The sequence below is a fragment of the Mugil cephalus genome, chromosome 15 (genome assembly GCF_022458985.1).
Source record: "Mugil cephalus isolate CIBA_MC_2020 chromosome 15, CIBA_Mcephalus_1.1, whole genome shotgun sequence".
Classification (NCBI taxonomy): Eukaryota; Metazoa; Chordata; class Actinopteri; order Mugiliformes; family Mugilidae; genus Mugil; species Mugil cephalus.
Genome location: NC_061784.1, coordinates 10844055 through 10862493, shown reverse-complemented (window position 1 = coordinate 10862493; position 18439 = coordinate 10844055). Strand labels below are relative to the sequence as shown.

The 18439-nt window shown below is 45.7% G+C and overlaps 1 protein-coding gene across 1 annotated transcript in view; it reads left to right on the top strand.

Annotated features, from left to right (window-relative positions):
• LOC125020817 (protocadherin-16-like) overlaps window positions 1–18087 on the top strand; it is an 83419-nt gene extending 65332 nt beyond the window's left edge. Inside the window, 23 exon segments of the mRNA XM_047606339.1 lie at window positions 433–1497; window positions 1618–1805; window positions 2001–2097; window positions 2202–2359; window positions 4297–4734; window positions 4851–5146; window positions 5296–5374; window positions 5376–5412; window positions 7840–8079; window positions 8597–8722; window positions 8809–9018; window positions 9491–9747; window positions 9831–10037; window positions 10127–10523; window positions 10620–10733; window positions 10902–11113; window positions 11220–11371; window positions 11850–11980; window positions 12145–12431; window positions 13003–13144; window positions 13288–13459; window positions 13539–13948; window positions 14046–18087. Coding sequence (XP_047462295.1) covers window positions 433–1497; window positions 1618–1805; window positions 2001–2097; window positions 2202–2359; window positions 4297–4734; window positions 4851–5146; window positions 5296–5374; window positions 5376–5412; window positions 7840–8079; window positions 8597–8722; window positions 8809–9018; window positions 9491–9747; window positions 9831–10037; window positions 10127–10523; window positions 10620–10733; window positions 10902–11113; window positions 11220–11371; window positions 11850–11980; window positions 12145–12431; window positions 13003–13144; window positions 13288–13459; window positions 13539–13948; window positions 14046–16105 — 7475 coding nt within the window. The 3' untranslated portion in view covers window positions 16106–18087.
• Window positions 18088–18439: the final 352 nt, after the last annotated feature.

The following is an 18439-nucleotide window of genomic DNA, read 5'->3' as shown; positions in this document are numbered from 1 at the left end:
TATATGTGTTTCCGTCTTTCCGACAAATACCGGGACAGAAATGCAGTAATGGGCTGAGAGTGTGCGATACCTCACCTCGCAGCGTTTGAACGAATGCTGGAGCTACGAGAACACACACTTGGTGCAGAAATTACATCCATCACGCAGCGTGGGCTTTACTGGGGATTATTTTCACTGCCGCCAGACTTTTCCTTTCTCTCACTGTTGATGGAGACATGGATTTGGACGGGGCTGTGATCGTGAGGGGGAGTCAGAATGATCAGTGGTGTAGTGGACAGATGCACATTTACTCTTACTTGTGTTACTGTACGAGGCTGACAGTGGAACAATGGCTTATAAAACCCCTGGCATGCTTTCTTCCTGTCATTTTGTTGCTAAACCCTGTATAATTATATTTTATTTTCTTGCCTTTCCTCTCTATCTTACATTCAGGTGTCTCCAAGGGTATCTTCTACTCCATCTCTTCTGGAGACCCCGACGGTTACTTCACAGTGGACAGCGCCTCTGGAACCATTCGCACTGCCCTCCCTCTGGACCATGAGACGTGCTCCAGTCTCGACCTGGAGATCCAGGCGCGCTTCGGCTCTCCTCCGGCGTACGGGACCAGCCGAGTGCGCATTACCATTTCAGACGTCAACGACAACGCCCCCACCTTCCTCCCTTCCTCGTCAGAGTCCCTGCTTTTGCCCGAGATCACCAAAATGGGGACCGTCATCTACCGTATTCAGGCCTCCGACAAAGACTCCGGTCATAATGGCCAGCTCAGCTTTGACCTGGTCTCCGCGGGGGCCGCGGGCAGCGGTGGCCAGAGGACGTTCGGTGTTGACCGGGGCAGTGGGGAGGTGCGTCTGATCGGGAGTCTGTCATACGAAAGTGTCCCACGCTACGACCTCCAGGTGGTCGCCAAGGATGGCGGAGCCCCTCAGCTCAGCTCCACATTCACCCTCGTCGTCCACATCCAGGCACAGGACGCGCAAGGCCCCAACTTTGACACCCTGACGTATCGCGTGGAGCTTCGAGAAAATACCCCCCTCAACACGCGATTCCTTCAAGTTCGAGCGCTTAACAGAGAGTCTTCTGGGAATGGTGGAAGCTCCTCCTCCTCATCATCGTCCTCCTCCTCCATTTCCTACCGCCTCCGGCCTGATGGAGACGCCGCCGGCTTTGGCATCATGCCAGATAGCGGGTGGCTTTTTGTCCGCAGCTCTCTGGACCGAGAGGTCAAAGACATGTACCTCTTGACCGTCCTGGCCACGTCGGGCCCCGGAGGGACGGGGAGAACTGGCAGCGCTGCTGTCCGTGTGACAGTCACAGATGAGAACGATAATTCCCCACGACTGAGCCAGGAGAGGGTGTTCCTGGCTGTCAGAGAGAATCTCCTGGCAGGAACAGGCTTTGGCCGGGTGTCTGCGACGGACAGAGACGCTGGACTAAACGCTCGCCTCACCTACAGGCTTCTTCACACTGACAGGCACTTCCAGATTAACTCTCAAACAGGTAACGGCACAATACCGGTTTCATTTTCTTGAGGAATTGATGGTTTGCGCGTCCTGATTTTGATTTCATGTTGGAATTACTCACCTACCTCTGTTCCCTTCCCTCTCTTTTATGCTTTAGGTGAAATCAGTACCCGCCTTGCCCTGGACAGAGAGCAACAGTCCAGCTATCAGCTGGTGGTTGTCGTACAGGACGGAGGGACGCCTCCCCGCAGCGCCACTGGCACCGCTCATATCACTGTGCTGGATGAGAATGACCATGCACCTAGTTTCACTCATACCAGGCCAGACAGGGAGCTGCTTCTTCAGGTGAGAATGGAGGGGAATTAGTAAGTATTATATATACATATATATATATATATATATAAATAACTTTTTGCAACTTAATTCTTCTTTCATAGGAACAATTCTTAGTATAAATGGAACAGAAATGAGGAAAATTATGTGTGTAGCCGTAGCATTCTGGAAAGACACATTGGAATTAGTAACATTTCCTCATTATAGGTGATGGAAGGTCTTCCATCTGGGACAGTCCTTGGGACAGTGATGGCTAAAGACCCAGACGAGGGAGAGAATGGGACCGTATACTACTCTCTGTCCGGTGAGTTTCATATTTGCACTTCTTCATATTTGCAGACTAACTGCCCGCTGTTGTATTCACGCAGCCATACACTGATAACCTTTTTTTCCTTCCCACATACTTAGGCCCCAGAGCAGAACGTTTCTCCCTCCACCCAAACAGCGGCGAGCTCAGAACCGCTTCCCCTCTGAGGTGGGCAGAGCGAGCGGAGTACGCCTTCACTGTGATCGCCGCTGACCACGGCACGCCGGGCCTCAGCTCCACCTGCCAGCTACGGATACAGGTACTCTCTACAGTTTCTTTATCCTCCTCCTCCATTGTCCAGCTTCCCGCTTATTGTATTTTCAAAAAGGGTGTCCGACAAAACCCCAGTCTGGTGACCAAACCTACAACTGTCACGTTACGCATTACCTCAGTTCTTTCACATTACTTCCTGTGATTAATTTCCTCGATCCGTGCGGAAAATGAGCAGTATAACTGTCGCAGGAGTTGGAAAAGGAGGTAAATATGAGAAGGAGGGAAACTAAAGCCGCGCTTTTATAAACAGAAGAATCTATCCAATCTAGTGTGTGTTTCCTGATCCAAAGGTTATTGGCGTAACCAAAACCCGTGGTGAGAAAGGCCGAGCTGCAGGAGGGAGACGGTTCGGAGTGAGTTAATGCCCTGAACTTTCTGCAGGGGGGTCAGTCCTGCATATCAACATACGATATCGGGAATTCAACAGCAGGAAGCAGGAATGTCTGCCACTGAGGCATCTAGCCAGAGAAAGGGTGGTGGTTTGCTTTGACTGTGGAGCTTTGAGCCCTGTGTTTTTGCGAGATGTGATTTCAGAGAGAGGAAAAGGATGCTAATTACTGCAGGAGTGCTTGCCTTAGATTTCGCCCTGTGCGCCGCTTGTGCGACACTGAGATTAGACAGAGGGGAAACAGGCACCTTGGAATCAAATGCTCCCAGATGAGATTTGATGAGAGCCAGCTGCATCGAATCGCACAGAGAGAGAGAAAGGGAATACGCCACAGTACGGTAGCAGGCAGCAGTACTGTACATACACGCACGCAGGCACGCTCACTGTAATGACACGTTCAAACGCTCGCATGAGGTCACATTTCCGAGTAATGATTTTGAGATAACGTTTCACAAAACTGCGGGTAAAATCAGACCCCGGGATATTGTTGTACACAAAGTACTACTGTACACATGAGTTAGCTTATAAAGAAAAAAAGCATTGGAGGGAAAAATGTTGAAATGGTTCAGTACAGTTGCTAGAACGGCTAGATAATTGATATGGCTGCAACGTAATTGAACAAATAGCTATGAAAATGGCAAGCTTTATCCTGCCAGTCAGTAGTGTCGGACCTTGTAAATATTTGCAGCTTAAACACAGCTTGTATTCAATTATTAGTTGCTGCAACCCCGTAATGAAACAAAACTGAAAAATTAGTGCATATTATATTATGTACATACATATTTTATCTGCAAATACACATAGGGGCAGTCATAGAACCTAAATTATACAGATTATCTGAATCACTTTCCTCATTTTCTGCCTTTATAGTAGTCGTTCATGTTCAGTAAAGACACTAGAGAAACGCAATTCCATGCAACTCGGCTGGGTGAGTAATTTTTATGTATGATCAAACCAGAGCTCGTTGAAATCTGCTCATGTTTGCTGTCTTCACGGCACTTTGATCTGCTCCTGAGGTGTCAGAGTACCTCTGGCACTTATTTATTTCCACCATTTGAACTCGACTGTGGATTAATGGAGTTTGATTACCTTTTTTTTCCTGCTTTCCCACCTTTCATTATTTTGTCACAGGTCACAAAAGCTTGGCTCTCCCTTTGAAACCAGAATGCTGCAGTGTCAAGACATTTGTTGGATGGATTTGTTGCATATAATGACTTCATGTATAATAAGAATGCCTGTGAGGGTTATTGTAGCAGTAACAACAAAACAGAAACAGACTACAGCCCAAGGCTGTGCTTGGGGATGGGCTGTGGTTAGAGCCATATATCTGCACAATCTGGAGAACATCAAAAAACATCAGTAACATAAAAACCACAACACTTGCCTTCTATTCTCTTTTGATATAATACATTGCTTCTCTCAGTTCAGGAACACATCCATGTATGATTGAAGAAAACTATTTGAGACTGCAATCAGACTCACTATTATTATGTGAAGAACAACAAACCATATGACCCTAGTTTCCTTTCCTTCAGGTTCTCAGCAGCTCCAAGTCTGCCCCAAAGCCCAATGTTCTCTCTATGACCCTGAACACCGTTGAAGGAGTGGCCCCGGGCTCCGTCATCGGTTCAGTCCGCCCTGACCAGCAGGGACCTGCTGTATTGGAAGGCCAGGTTACCTACCTGGTAGTGGGAGGGACAGACCGGGATGGGACTTTCATGGTGGACCGCTTAAAGGGTGACGTGTACCTCGTACGGGAGCTGGACTACGAGAAAGGGTCGAGGTACACACTGCACATAGAGGTGTCTGACTTCTCACAGGCGTTTCCCAGCAGCCACATGGTGAAACTGGACATCAATGTGCAGGACAGCAATGACCATGCCCCCCAGTTCACAGAAGACCCTGTTACTATTGTGATCCCAGAGAGCGTAGAGTCAGGGGCTTCCATATATACGTTCCAGGCTGTGGATCAGGTGAGGAAAACTTACCATAGCTTTCTAAATAAAAAGCTAAAACACACCAGCGACATTATCAAAACTGTTAAGGGTTCACTTCCTTTTGTTGAATTCATCTGCTCTTTTCTGTATAGGATGGCAGTGGACCCAACAGTGAGCTCCATTACTCCATCGAGCACTGCTGGCCCGACTCCCCCGACCTCCTGAACCTCGACCCCTCCACCGGAGTCCTGACCCTGGGGCAGAAGTTAGACCGTGAGGCCACTCCCTCCCTCTACCTTGTGGTGCGAGCCACAGACCAGGCAGTGGATCCTTCTCAGAGGCGCTGGGGTTCGGTCACCGCTCGGGTGTATGTGACGGATGAAAACGACAACGCTCCGGCGTTCACCTCTCCGTCCGCGGTCAGCGTCATGGAGGATCAACCTGTAGGGTGAGTTTCCTTCAGTCGCAGCTCAGACGACAAAGAAAAGGACCATCCAGGAAGCCTTTCTTTGTTTGGTCCTAGGGTTAAAGAAATCCGCATTAATCATCTGGACTGCTTTTTGTAACATAACATTTTGCTTGTGTCTTCACTGACAGGTTTGTGATTTTGTACGTGATGGCTCGAGATGACGATGAAGGAGAAAATGGCAGGGTCTCATACAGAATCCAGGCGGGCAAACAGTGCCGGTCGTTTTAACCTGAATCCCAACACTGGTAAGTTAATCTTAAGAGTGAGACATCACATCTAAAAACATTGGGTATGTTAATGGTTATATCAGGGGAAAGGGAATTCCCCATAAATATTCAATTTACATGGCCTCAAGGGACAATTTGAGTAAAATTCATCACATAATGTGTTTACAATATTGCCTTGAATGATTTAACACAGCAGGTTTAGGATGTGGCCTTTTTTCCGTGGGATTTGATGATTTATAGGTAACACGCATCCCACCCATGGACGCTGACAGGATGAACAAAACTTTCCATAAGATCACAATTAAACACAGAATTGCTGCATCTATGGCGTCTTAACTGCTTTAACACTCATAACTCTCTTCAGCGGAGAATATTTCAGCGCCTTTGTGCAGGGGTGTCCAAAGTACGGCCCATTGGCCAACTGCTGCATCTCCACAAAACAAGATCAATCAAAGCAGACTTTCACAACAGGTGACCAAAAATGGTAGAACCAAAAATCCAAACCAAAAATCCCTTTGATATGCAATTAAACTGTTGCTGTGATAATAATATACAATGACGCTTTGAAACCAGACGTACACTGGTGCCGACCGAACTGAACAGTTCTAGTACCTGTCGGATGCACTGGAGCAAGCCTGATCCGCAGAGGCCCCTCCACTCAACCCATAGGACCCAAAGGCCCCCAATAACAACATCCTGTTGCCAGGCACCAGAGGACAGCCTCAGCAGACCATGACCGTTCTCTGATGAGCCTCAACATTTTGTTTTGGATACCTAGACAATATTAGGAAGGTGGTCATAATGTTATGCCCCATCGGTGTAAGTAGCAATGAGTTAAAAATATATATTCCACAGTATTCAGGTGTCAATAAGTCTAATTACTTATTTGTATAACAACTTCAAATATACACCTGTCTCTAGCACTGTTTTCCAGAACTTATTTGCCGAAATATCTCACCAGATTGGCCCAGCCCTTCGTATATTTTTCCGTACGTGGACCTCGACGAAAAAAGACTTGGACGCCCCTGCCTTGCAGCAATATTTCATTTCAATAATGCTTTCAATAATTCTTTTTCGGATGGATTTGTTCATGGGAACTGAACTTTATTTGGGCTAGGGCTGTGGACAGCCCTTGATATCTTGGATATATGTTTATGACTAATCTCTTCATCGCTGGAGCTGGGCGGTGTAGGCGTGCTCAGCTTTAGCTGGGATGGGATCAAGAACCGTAAGACAGACACTTAATGCAGCTTCCAGATGGAAAAAAGTCTTTACGTCATTACTGTCAAGTGTGTATTAACTGGAGTTGATTTCACTTCTGGTTCGCTTCTTGGACTGCGTGGTGTTACCTTTGCGGTTAATAATAACTGTAATAACGGATTAGCACGTACTGTGGAGACATTTACCACACTGCCTGGCTAATGTGGGGGGTATCATTAGACTGATTGCCACTTACTCTACATGCCTGCCTTGCCAACTTTCCATTATTTCACATTAGCGGTGCTTTACTGCTCATTGCGTGAACGCCTTGAAAACCTTACTCTACACTTTAATCATATGTCCGGTACCAGTGCAGCAAAACTGTAGAAAACAGATAGAGCAGACAGGAGGAGCAAGCCAGACCTCACAGACATCCAGCCTCACAAAACAGTCAACACACAATGAATGTTTGGCATGCTGTGACATTTATAAATTACGAATGTCTCTCAGGCACTGCATGTCAGCTAAACGTGTACACTGCTGTGAAAATTACACACACGAATTTCATATTTCCTCTGACTTTGGCTGACCCTCCTTGTAGCCGGGGTGATGACAGGGCTGTGGGATACAGACATAAAAGGTAGGAGAGTAAGTGAAGCCAGAGTCTGTGCAGTGGAGGTCTGATTCACAGAGCCTATCTGAACCAGCGTGATTTACATAAAATACACATGCACGCATGCTAGCTAATGCCTTGCAGATTTAAAAGTAAACAGATACTACAGTGCTGCACAGGGGATGGGTAAAAACAACATCCAAAGGTGAGGTCAGGAGTTGACTTGGGAGCTACATGGTTCGACGTAGCAGCGCGGCTTCTGTGTGTTCGCCTGCTTTTGCAGTAATCATACATACTATCAGATATAGCACCGCGGTACACTCATCTTTGAATGAGCATTTAAAGTGAAGTCTAGAAGTGAATAATGAAGTAGTTGTAGCCTATGCTCCTACTGTGGAAAATCTCATAAAGCAAAGCTGTAGAGAATTTTATTTTTACTAGGCCTCCAGGCGTACAAATGCTGCCTTTTTCAGGTACAGAAAATTGGATGTTCACAGAAATGAAAACGTACTCAGTCACAAAAAAAAAACAGTTTGGGAAAAAGGAATAAGTAAATTAAACAACATAGTTATCAGGGAAAATTTTTAGAAAGTTCTTATTCACTCCTCACAATATTTATTTCTCCCTTGCAGGCTCTCTATCCATCCTTAAAGCCCTGGACCGTGAAGAGCAGGATGTCTTCAATCTGACAATTGTGGCGGAGGATCAAGGGATACCTCAGCTTTCCACCTCTCAGGTGTTGTGCGTGCAGGTGATTGATGTGAACGATGAAGCTCCCGTGTTCCAGCGAGCGGAGTTCGAGGCCCAGGTGATGGAAAACCGAGGACCGGGAACCACAGTGTTGACAGTAGCAGCCACAGACAGGGACCAAGGTTGGTTGAAATGATTTATGTCCCTACAAACGTACAAAGGGTGGAAATTTGGGACAGAAAGATATTTGGTCACAGTTAGTTCACTTGATTAAAACAAGAAACATCTACTCGAGTAAGGGTAATAATAAAAATGTGGAGAAAGAGGAAAAGAGGGATCAAGATATGAGCACAAGTATAAAAGGATCCAAAATTCTTCGCAGAATAGAAACAGTAAAAGAGCAAAGCCAATTAGAAGGCAATGTAACTAAACAATGGAGATACATAAATGGTTTTGAGAAACCAAATCTCTTTAAACCAAACCACAAGCACATGGTAATGAAAAAGTGTGGTTGCAGTCATAATCCAGAGCCCTGTGTTTCTGGAGCTTTCATTAGGATTTGCTACCAGACCCATGCGGCCTTGGATTCATTAATATCATTGGTATTTAATGCCGTCTCTTTGCCAGTTTCATAGCGCGCCCAGACTTTTATTTATTTATTTATTTATTTATTATTCATCTTTTTTTGTCTTAATTCAGGTTCTAATGGCCTAATAACATATGGAGGCGTGACAGAGGAAGGCTTCGTCATCAACCCTGTGACGGGAGCCATCACCACCACAAGGGAACTGGACGCAGAGCTACAGAATCAGTACACACTCACAGGTACTACTTTGTTTGTCAGTTCGAAATCTTTTCATTTTTTTGAGATTGAACATCTAAAAAGCTCAATAATTTCCATTTCTTCCCAGTATATGCGCGCGACGGAGGGCTGCCTCCTAACTTTGCCAAGGCTGTTGTCCGTGTGGAGGTGCAGGATGTGAATGACAACGCTCCGGACTTTGCAAAGTCGTGGTATGGACTCGAAGTCCCGGAAAACCAGGCGCCTGTGGAGCTCTGCTTCCTCAAGGCCACAGACCCGGACTCTGGTCCTGGTGGAGAGCTGGAGTACAGAATCACTGGTGAGAAACAGCTTTTGTGTGTCTAACCCCAGTATTTTATTAGGCTGAATTTAAAGAGTGATTTAGTCCACCACAATTGCTGTAATTGCTGTTCCGGGGCGCGTCCACTGTGAAATTAACAATATCCTGAGGGAAATGTTAAATTTCCTTCATTTTTGTTGTTTTCTGAGCTGAAAATGGCCAAGTTTAAATTTAGAGAGTGGTGACAGATAACTATAACGGACACCTGGAAACATTTTCACTGCTATCTGAAGTTGTACTGACAGTGTGCAGGCAGGGTTTGTTCGTACTGAAGTAGCCTATTGCTTTTGGCTTGACTCTTAATGTCTGCAAATGGTAGTTTTTGACATTGTCCTATTAAAAGTACAGCAAATTCATAACTTGGCTTGGAAGCACAGTTTGTACAAATATCCGCCCTTTCTGGTCTTCAGCATGAATCTTTAAACACTTCTCTTTATCCTCTTCCCTGCAGCCGGAGACCCTGATGGAGATTTCCAACTGCACCTCAGCACAGGAGCCCTGTCTACATCTCGCGGGCTTGACAGGGAGACAAGGGCACAATATACCCTGCAGGTGGTGGCCTCGGACCGAGGCAGCCCTGCTCTCAGCGCGACCGTGACAGTGGAAGTCAGAGTGATGGACGTCAATGACAACAGCCCAGTCTTCAGGAAAAGCAGCTACATGGTGGAGGTGTCAGAGGACGCAGAACAGGGATCCCAAGTTCTGGAGGTGAGTAGAAACAAAAGCCACGATGATTCGATACACGTGTTTGTCTTTTCCAAACATCTCACGTGCAATTGTTCAATTTCCAGGTGTCAGCCACAGACGCTGATGACGAACTGAATGGGAAGGTCCTGTATTTTCTCAGCCGGGAGGCACATGGTGCATTCACGGTGGATGACAAAACTGGCCGCATCACCACGACGGCCCCTCTGGACCGGGAGAAAAGGGCGTCATACAGCTTCCAGGTGTTTGCTGTTGACCTTTCACCGGCTACACCCAGGAACACTTCTGCTCAAGTAAGTCCCTTGAATTTATTAGGAGGAGGTTGTTTTTTTTGTGCTCATTTATAGCAATATGTTTTTCCTGTAACCCGCATGACTTGTAGGTCACGGTCACCGTCCTAGACGTCAACGACAACACTCCCTTCTTCATCCAAGATCCGTTGATCATCGAGGTGTCCAGCAGGCGTTCCCATCGGGTTTTAGCCACCATGAAGGCTGAGGACAAAGACTTTGGAGCCAACGGTTCTGTGTTTTATCGATTTGCCGCCCCCGTGAAGGGCTTCAGTATCAACTCCCTGACTGGGGAGATCCAGGCCACCGTGCCGCTGGGAGAGCTGACCCAGGCTCAGAGGACCCTGATAGTGGAGGCCATGGACCAGGGCAGCCCAGCGCAGTCTGCTCAGGGGGTGGTGGTGATTTACGTGAAGGAGGTGGAGTACAGTGGAATTCGCTTCTCAAGGACTGCTAGGGACGTCAGCATACAGGAGAACGCAGCAAAAGGTTGGGCGGTATTATCAGGAATTAAAATAAAATTGAATCATTAATTTTGCATTATAAGCATCTTTTTCAAATATCTTTTTTTTTTTTTTAATGCAGGCACAGCTGTGGCTCAGGCTCAGGCTCAACATCCAGATGGCACACGTAACGATATCAGCTATAGCCTCTTCAGCGGGAACAGAAAGAAGGCCTTCAGCATCAGCTCTTCAACAGGTTAAATTCTCAGGGACATTTTTTTAAAGAGTGTTTTCCTTTACATGTGTATTCAGACCGTTAATGAGATGTTGATTATCAAAAATACTGTGTACACAACAGAACCTGTATCATAATCTTGTCCTGATCTTCTGTTTTTCATTTTCTTCTTATGTGTATGTCCTGCAGGTGAAATCTGGGTTCAGAGCTCCAATGGCTTAGACTTTGAAGACACTCCCAGACTCCGTCTAGTCGTGAAGGCTGATACCGTGTCCTCCACATCTTACATGGCTATTAACTTGATCCTGCAGGATGTCAATGACAACCTTCCTCGCTTCCAGCTGCAGAATTATGTGGCCTACATGAAAGAAGCACAGGGATATGAAATGCCAATCATACAGGTGCCCAAGAGCAGAAAACCTGCACTATGTTGCAAAGTCATACGGGTATTTGGTTTTCTGGTGCAGTTAAGGGTAAAAAGTAAATGAATTCCTCTCCTTCTCTAAGGTGGTCGCTGAGGATGTGGACCAGGGCCAAAATGGTCAGGTGACCTATTCCATCCAATCATCAAGCATGAGCGGCCTGTTTAAGATCGACCCTGTGACAGGGAGCATCACCACAGCGGCCATCATGGACCGTGAGATCTTCACACAGACCAAGTGAGGACAGATCTGTGGTTTCAATAAACCACCTTAAGAACCATTTCACGTGCATGTTTTTAGAATTGATATCTGTTTTTCAATGTGGAATAAGTGTTGCTGCAATGTAGTGTGCACAAGCTCCATTATGTTTACATAGACGTAAACATGAGGAACAAATTAGACGTGGCACATTATGAATAATATTCACTCAGCCACACTGTGTTTGGATAGCTGGTTAGGAAACTTACATAGTCTGTTTAAGTTATAAGCATCAGTGCAAACCAATATCTGGATGCCAGATGTATCATAGCTGCATTTTCAAATTCAATAAAAGGGCTCCTGTTCACTAAAGTTTTTACTTTGCGCACATTGCTTTCAAAAAAATATACTGTTACCGGTATACAAATACAGTATAATCAGTAGATAAACATCATTTTCTCTGCAATTACAAATACTATAAGAGAAAAAGAGACATTTTCTGCCCCCCCCCCCACAGGCTTGTAGTTACAGCAACTGATAGAGGAAGTCCGCGATTGGCTGGCTCCGCCACGCTGACTGTGATCATTGTTGACCAGAATGACAACAGTCCCACAATTCCTTTGCCCCAAGAAATCCGCATCCCAGAGAGTAAGTATTTACTTTTAAATAAATTCTGTTTATGTGCCGTATATATGTCACTTCACAGCAAATGCATTATATTTGCAAAAAAGAAACAGTTAGGCTCCATGACTGTGCTGGATGCAATATAAAACACAACTAACAGATTTACCTCCAACTCCTTTCTCTATCAGATACCTTGATTGGCACAGAGATCACTCTGGTGACAGGAAACGATGTCGACTCCAGTCCTGCCCTGTCCTACTCATTGCAGCTGGACCCAACAGCCTTAGGCAAGTTTGGGATTCACCGCTACAGTGGGGGCGTGTCACTCACCGCTCCTCTGGACTTTGAGGAGAAGACGTGGTACACCGTGACCGTGAGAGCCACGGACAGCCAACACCAAACTGAGGCCAACATCACGATAGTGGTGGAGGATATTAATGACAATGCACCTGCATTCACGCAGGATCTCTATCAGGTAGGTTGGTATATACCCTAAGTCAAAGCTGTGAACTTTCATTATTTTATTGTTATTTGTGTTACTTTGTTTTAATACTCGCTATAAATACAGTAGGGGGGGGGGGGAAGCACACACTTGAGGAAATGCAGAATTTGGGTTTAAATTTCTGGCATATTCACACCTTGTAAAGTTTAATAGTAAAATAAATTTACTTCAGAAACTGTTTCTCTCGAGCAGACTATTTTGAAATTGCACGCTTGGATGTGACATACACTGTAAAAACACACAAGTACGTTCCCAACTTGTGCACAGTGTGGGTGATAAAAGTTAACTACCTAACATAGACTGGGGAGAAGTTGTGGAGATGAGTGTATATAATATTTACTGCTATGTCTCGGGAAGTGAACTCAGCATTCGCTCACCCAGGAAAAACAGGAACTGCATTATAAAATGTAAACTCCCCTCAGAGTGTAGTGAGTGCTGACCTCCTTGCCGCAAGTTTGGGAATTTTATCACACTTTTTATGCGATCACTTGATGCCTGTTTTGTTTCTTCTGTCCTCATGCTCAGTATTTTTTTTCCCCTCCAGATTACTCTGCCTGAGCACACAGCACCAGGAAGTGCGGTTATCACAGTAACAGCAACCGACAGGGACTCCGGAGAGAATGGAAGGATCACCTACAGGGTGATTTCGTCAACCCAGGAGGGCTTCTACATTGACCCCACCAATGGTACATAGCACTTGGCTTTTTTGTGAATAATTTTTTTCCCTGTATTACATTTCCTACCACCAGCAGTTTTAAATCCAAGCAAGATTACCACATTTTGAAAGAAAAATTTTGACTGAATCTCTGTCTTTGCTTTCTGTATCCAGGAACACTGTTCATCAATCACAGAGCTGAGTTTGACCCTGAACGTCCGTCTGTCAGCATTGTCATTGAAGCGCGTGATGGAGGCTCGCCTCCGCTTTCCTCTCTTACTACAGTGCAAGTACAAATTTCTGACGTCAATGACAATGCTCCCGTGTTTCACCAGTCGGATTACAGGTCAGTTTATATGCGAGTTTTTATTTCTTCCCAACTAGCCTCAACAGCTGTCCTCACACACTTACTGTTCTGTCTGCAGGGCTACAATTCCTGAGGACACCATCCCAGGGTCAACAGTTTTGACTTTTGAGGCATTTGACAGCGACCTCTCTCGAGAAAACTGCGGCTTTGACTTTGCTATCGCCAACGGGAATGAAGGAAACGCTTTCCAGATTGAAAGCAGTGTGAGGTTCCTGGAGGGACGGGGCTTCCAGACCGTTGGGACTCTACTGTTGGCCGAGGGGCTTGACTTTGAAACCAAGCCACTGTACAACCTTACCGTGGTGGTGTCGGACCGCGGTGTGCCCCAGAGAAGCTCTAGTGTTGCTGCAGTAATAAGCATAGCAGATGTGAACGATAACCCTCCAGTGTTTAGCCGAGCAGAATATACCGTGTCACTAAGTGAGGGAGCTGCCGCTGGTACTGAGATCATTAGGCTGACTGCTACAGGTGAGCAAATATCTTCCTTTTTATGCAGTTGTCTGTCAATTCTAACTAGTTCTTTTAATTAATTCAATGTACCTTGTTTTTATCTGCTTTTCCACAGACTCTGACTCAACTCCCAATGCTGAAGTCCAGTATACTATCAGCTCTGGTAATGAGGTGAACCTCTTTATCATGGACCAGTGGACTGGAGCCTTGCGACTCCAGCGTGTACTTGATCGGGAGCACCAGTCTGCCCACATCATCATTATTCAAGCCACAGATGGACAGGGCCACTTTGCGCTGGCTCCTGTCATGGTCGAGGTCAAAGATGTAAATGATAATCATCCGTTCTTTCCTGTTGAAGTCTTGACTGCCAGCATCAGAGAAAACCAACCAGCAAACTCAGCTGTGACTGTTCTACATGCCATAGACCACGACACAGGAGTTTTTGGCCAGCTGAAGTATTTCATGGTGGAGCGGTCTGGGGCAGGAAAAGACAGCTTTGCCGTGGACCACAATTCAGGAGAAATCAGAAGCAAAATCCCATTTGACTTTGAAAAGGTCAACTCCTTCAATTTTATAGCCATGGCAGTAGATTCAGGCAACCATTCGGCCACTGTGACTGTACAGGTGTTTGTCACGGGTGAGGATGAATATGACCCACTCTTCACATCCTCTGATTTTTCCTTTGAAGTCCCCGAGGGAGCCAAGAAAGGCCAGAGCATCGGCCAGGTCCAAGCAAACGATGAGGATGGAGGGGTCGATGGTATCATTCTCTATTCTCTTACCTCCATCTCTCCTTATTTTGATGTGAACAAAACCACTGGGGTGATTTTCCTCAAGTTGGACAGTTCAGGTAGCAGCAGTAGTAGTAGTAGTAGCAGCGGTTCAGGACGGAATAAACGAGAAACCAGGTTGATGACCATGGATGTGAAAGCTCACAGTCCTCTAGATACGTCCCGTACTGCTACAGCCCAAGTCTCTATTGATGTCTCAAACACCAACTTTGGCCTGGCTGCCGATGTCAATGTCTTGCTAATTAGCATAATTGCAGCGTCTCTAGGTTTTATCATATTGCTTGTGGTAATGGCCGTTGTGGTGTTCCTGGTCAAGTCACGCAGACGGAAGAAAGCCCAGGATACAGGAAATAGAACTGCGACCTCAGGAACTGCCTTGCAGAAACTGGACGATTGCAACTCAGGACCAGGAGGAGACAGGATCTACCACCAGGCCCTACCAGGCTATGCCAGCGATCAGGGTGGGGCCGGTGGTGGTCCCTACACCAGAGGAGGCTCATTGGATCCTTCTCACTCCAGTGGAAGGGGATCGGCAGAGGCAGCAGAGGATGATGAGATCAGGATGATAAACGAGTACCCCCGCGTCGCCTCCATCACCTCCTCCATGCAGGAGCACATCTCAGCCAGAGGACCAGACTCTGGAATCCAACAGGATGCTGACCAGCTCTCAGATATTTCCTGTGAGCCTGCTGCTTTGGAGGGCAGCACCTGGTTCAAAGGGAAGAAACTGGGTGGCAGTCTCAGTGGGACCTTGCTCTCTGGCCAACTCCCGGTCTATAGGGACGAGGGAGGTGGTTACCTGGGAGTGGGCCGTGGTCTCAACATATCCCTCCCCAAGGATTATGCATTCCCTGAGGATGGTAAACCTTCTGTGGATGGTTCCCTCACAGCTATTGTTGCCAGCGATGAGGAGCTTCGCGGCAGCTATAACTGGGATTACCTTCTCAACTGGTGCCCTCAGTTCCAACCTCTCGCGAATGTCTTCACAGAGATTGCCAGGCTGAAAGACGAAACTGCCCAGCAGAGCCAGAACCCTCGCCAGCCCTTCCACCCAAAGCCCAAAATTGATCCCAAGCCTAGAATTGACCCTCCACCACTCATCACATCAGTGGCCCATCCAGGGGCCATGTCAGTTCCCCCAAAAGTCCCAGTGATTGGGCGGACATTCCCTCACTTGGCTTCGCTCCGCAGGTCCCCTATCAGTCATGAGGGGTCCATTTCATCAGCAGCAATGTCCCCAAGCTTCTCCCCTTCTCTGTCCCCTTTGGCAGCTCGGTCTCCAGCTGTGTCTCCGTTTGGAGTCAATCAAGGACCCTCAGCGTCCATGATCAGCACCAGGGAGCCCTCATTGGACCAGAGTCCGGATCATGAGATGAGAATATGATTGAAAAATGACTTTAACTTTAAGACTGACATCTCAAACATCTCAAAAAGCATGACAGACCATCCTTTTTGACGTTCTTTGGCATGGAACAAAAGAAAGCAAATGGGTGTCAGTTGTACTGTCACTCTCAGAAATCATGGTCTTCATCATCATTACAAACGCCCGCACAGAGGCGCTTGTTTCAAGAGTCTGACCATGCAAATTCTGAGCAATAAACACTCACAAATACCTACTAAATGTACTCTGGGTAGAATATTTGCATTCTTCCACTGGTCGGCAGCGATGTAAGGAAACAAAGGAGCGTGTGTGTACCTGATTTAACAGGAGCTGCCCACCCTTCCATTTTCACAGTGACGCAGGTCTTCATGAACTGATCGGGGGTAAGAGGTGACCTGACCTCTTCATGGGAATGTGCACTTACCATGCCCTTCAGTCAGAGATCCCTTAGTGTGTAGATAGATTAATGTGTAGTTTTCGTGTTACCTCGCTGGCTGGCCAGAGAGCAAAGGACCTCGTCCCTCTCTTTGTGTCTGTGGACATTTTTACACTTCAGTATTAAACTCAACTAGTGGCTGATTTTGAAACGGCCTATGGACACGTCGTGAATCACATGGACAGACAGACAGTGTGTGTTCACGAAGACAGGTTCATTGAATTGCCAATGCATCACAAAGTGGAAGAGCAATGGGATTTAATGTTTTTCTCACAATTCAGATGACGCTTCCTTTGATTTTACTTTTATTTTTATATTTTTATATAAATTTATGATTTCAGATCCATTATTCCACATTGAGAGGTTTTTGGGTTTTTTTGTGTGTATTGCGTATATGTATATTTGTATGTATGCAGGTTATGCTACGTATACTGTGTGTCTCTCCTAGGCTTTAGAGACTCTTGTGACAGTTCGGATGTGAGTGAGAGGGCGTTTGTGTTTTTACTATTATTTATATGAAAAGAGGACTTTCTGCCACAGTTTAACAGTAGGAAACCAAACGCAGCTCACCCTGTGCTGTGTTGCTAAATTAAGAGTTTTTCTTTTTTTTTTTTTTTTTTGTCAAATTGTTGATCAATCCAAATCCAAAACAGGCAACTTGATAAAAATCTTCAATCTAAAAGCCCGCTTCTCCAACAGTTCAGCACTCTGTTGTGGTACACCTATGCACAACAGCACATTCCCTTTGTTATTCAGGGACAACTCAATTTGCTGGTCACCTTTGTGTCTTTGAAAAAAAAAAAAAAAAAGTGCTTCCTTAAGTCACTTACATCAGTCATTCACTTGCATTTTTACTGTGAAGTTGTTCCTCTCAGCACAATGGAAATAAGATGCAGGGTCCAGGCTGAGATTCGCATAGGAAAGCTGCTTAACTTTGACAATTGTAGCATATGAGCCAGACAAGCGGGAAGCAAAAGCCTATATGCATGAATGATGAATGTACAAGGATTTAGCAACCAGTGCAGTATTTATATGTGCTGTTGGATTTTTATGATTCATGCATCAATATTTCCAGCGACATGATGAGGTGTTTTCAGGTTGCATATGTCTAACTCATCTGCACCTTCTTGATTTTCTCTCACCGTCTAGAATCACTTCTACCAACACGTTACTGCAGCGAGGGGCCAACGGCTTTACGAGCATCTTTCTTGTTCTTTCGTGTATTTATCATTCGGGCCTGTTTTTAATCCTCTAAAATGCAGTGATTGGATGTCCTCTTGTTTTCAAGAAATGGCTGCTACCTCTGTTCTTAGTTCAACATTACCGTGCAAATTGCCTCATGCGAGGCTGGCACTGGTTCAGCTAAAAGCTACTCATGCCATGAGCCAAACTCCAGCACAACATGCTGTCTCAGAAACATTTCTGTGTTGGAGGACCTTGACTTGTCTGCCATTGACTGATCAGAGGAGCAATGGCAGGACAAAAAAGGAGCTGTACATGTATTTAAAGCAAATAATAAATTCCTACTGATCTCTTTTGACAAACTGGATTCAGACTTCTTTCTTTTCTTTTTTCTTTTCAAACCAAGACTTCATGGGAAGAGCTGAGAAGTAATTAAAGTTTAACGTGTTCCAAGTGATCTGGGCTGCAAATATTAACTTTGAAGAGCGGGGAGGTCGGAAACATCTTGAACCGTGCACATACAACTTAACGCCACCCTTATATAGTCGCAGAAGCTCTAGCCAAACTCCAGTCAGTTAATCTAGCTTATATAAAAATATTAAGGCATATGATGTTGATATAGCTGAATAATTACAAAATGATTATTCCTTATGGATAGCACATGTTTGCATAGCGGTGTTTCTCTATTGCTGTTATGTACAGAAGGATTTTGACACGGT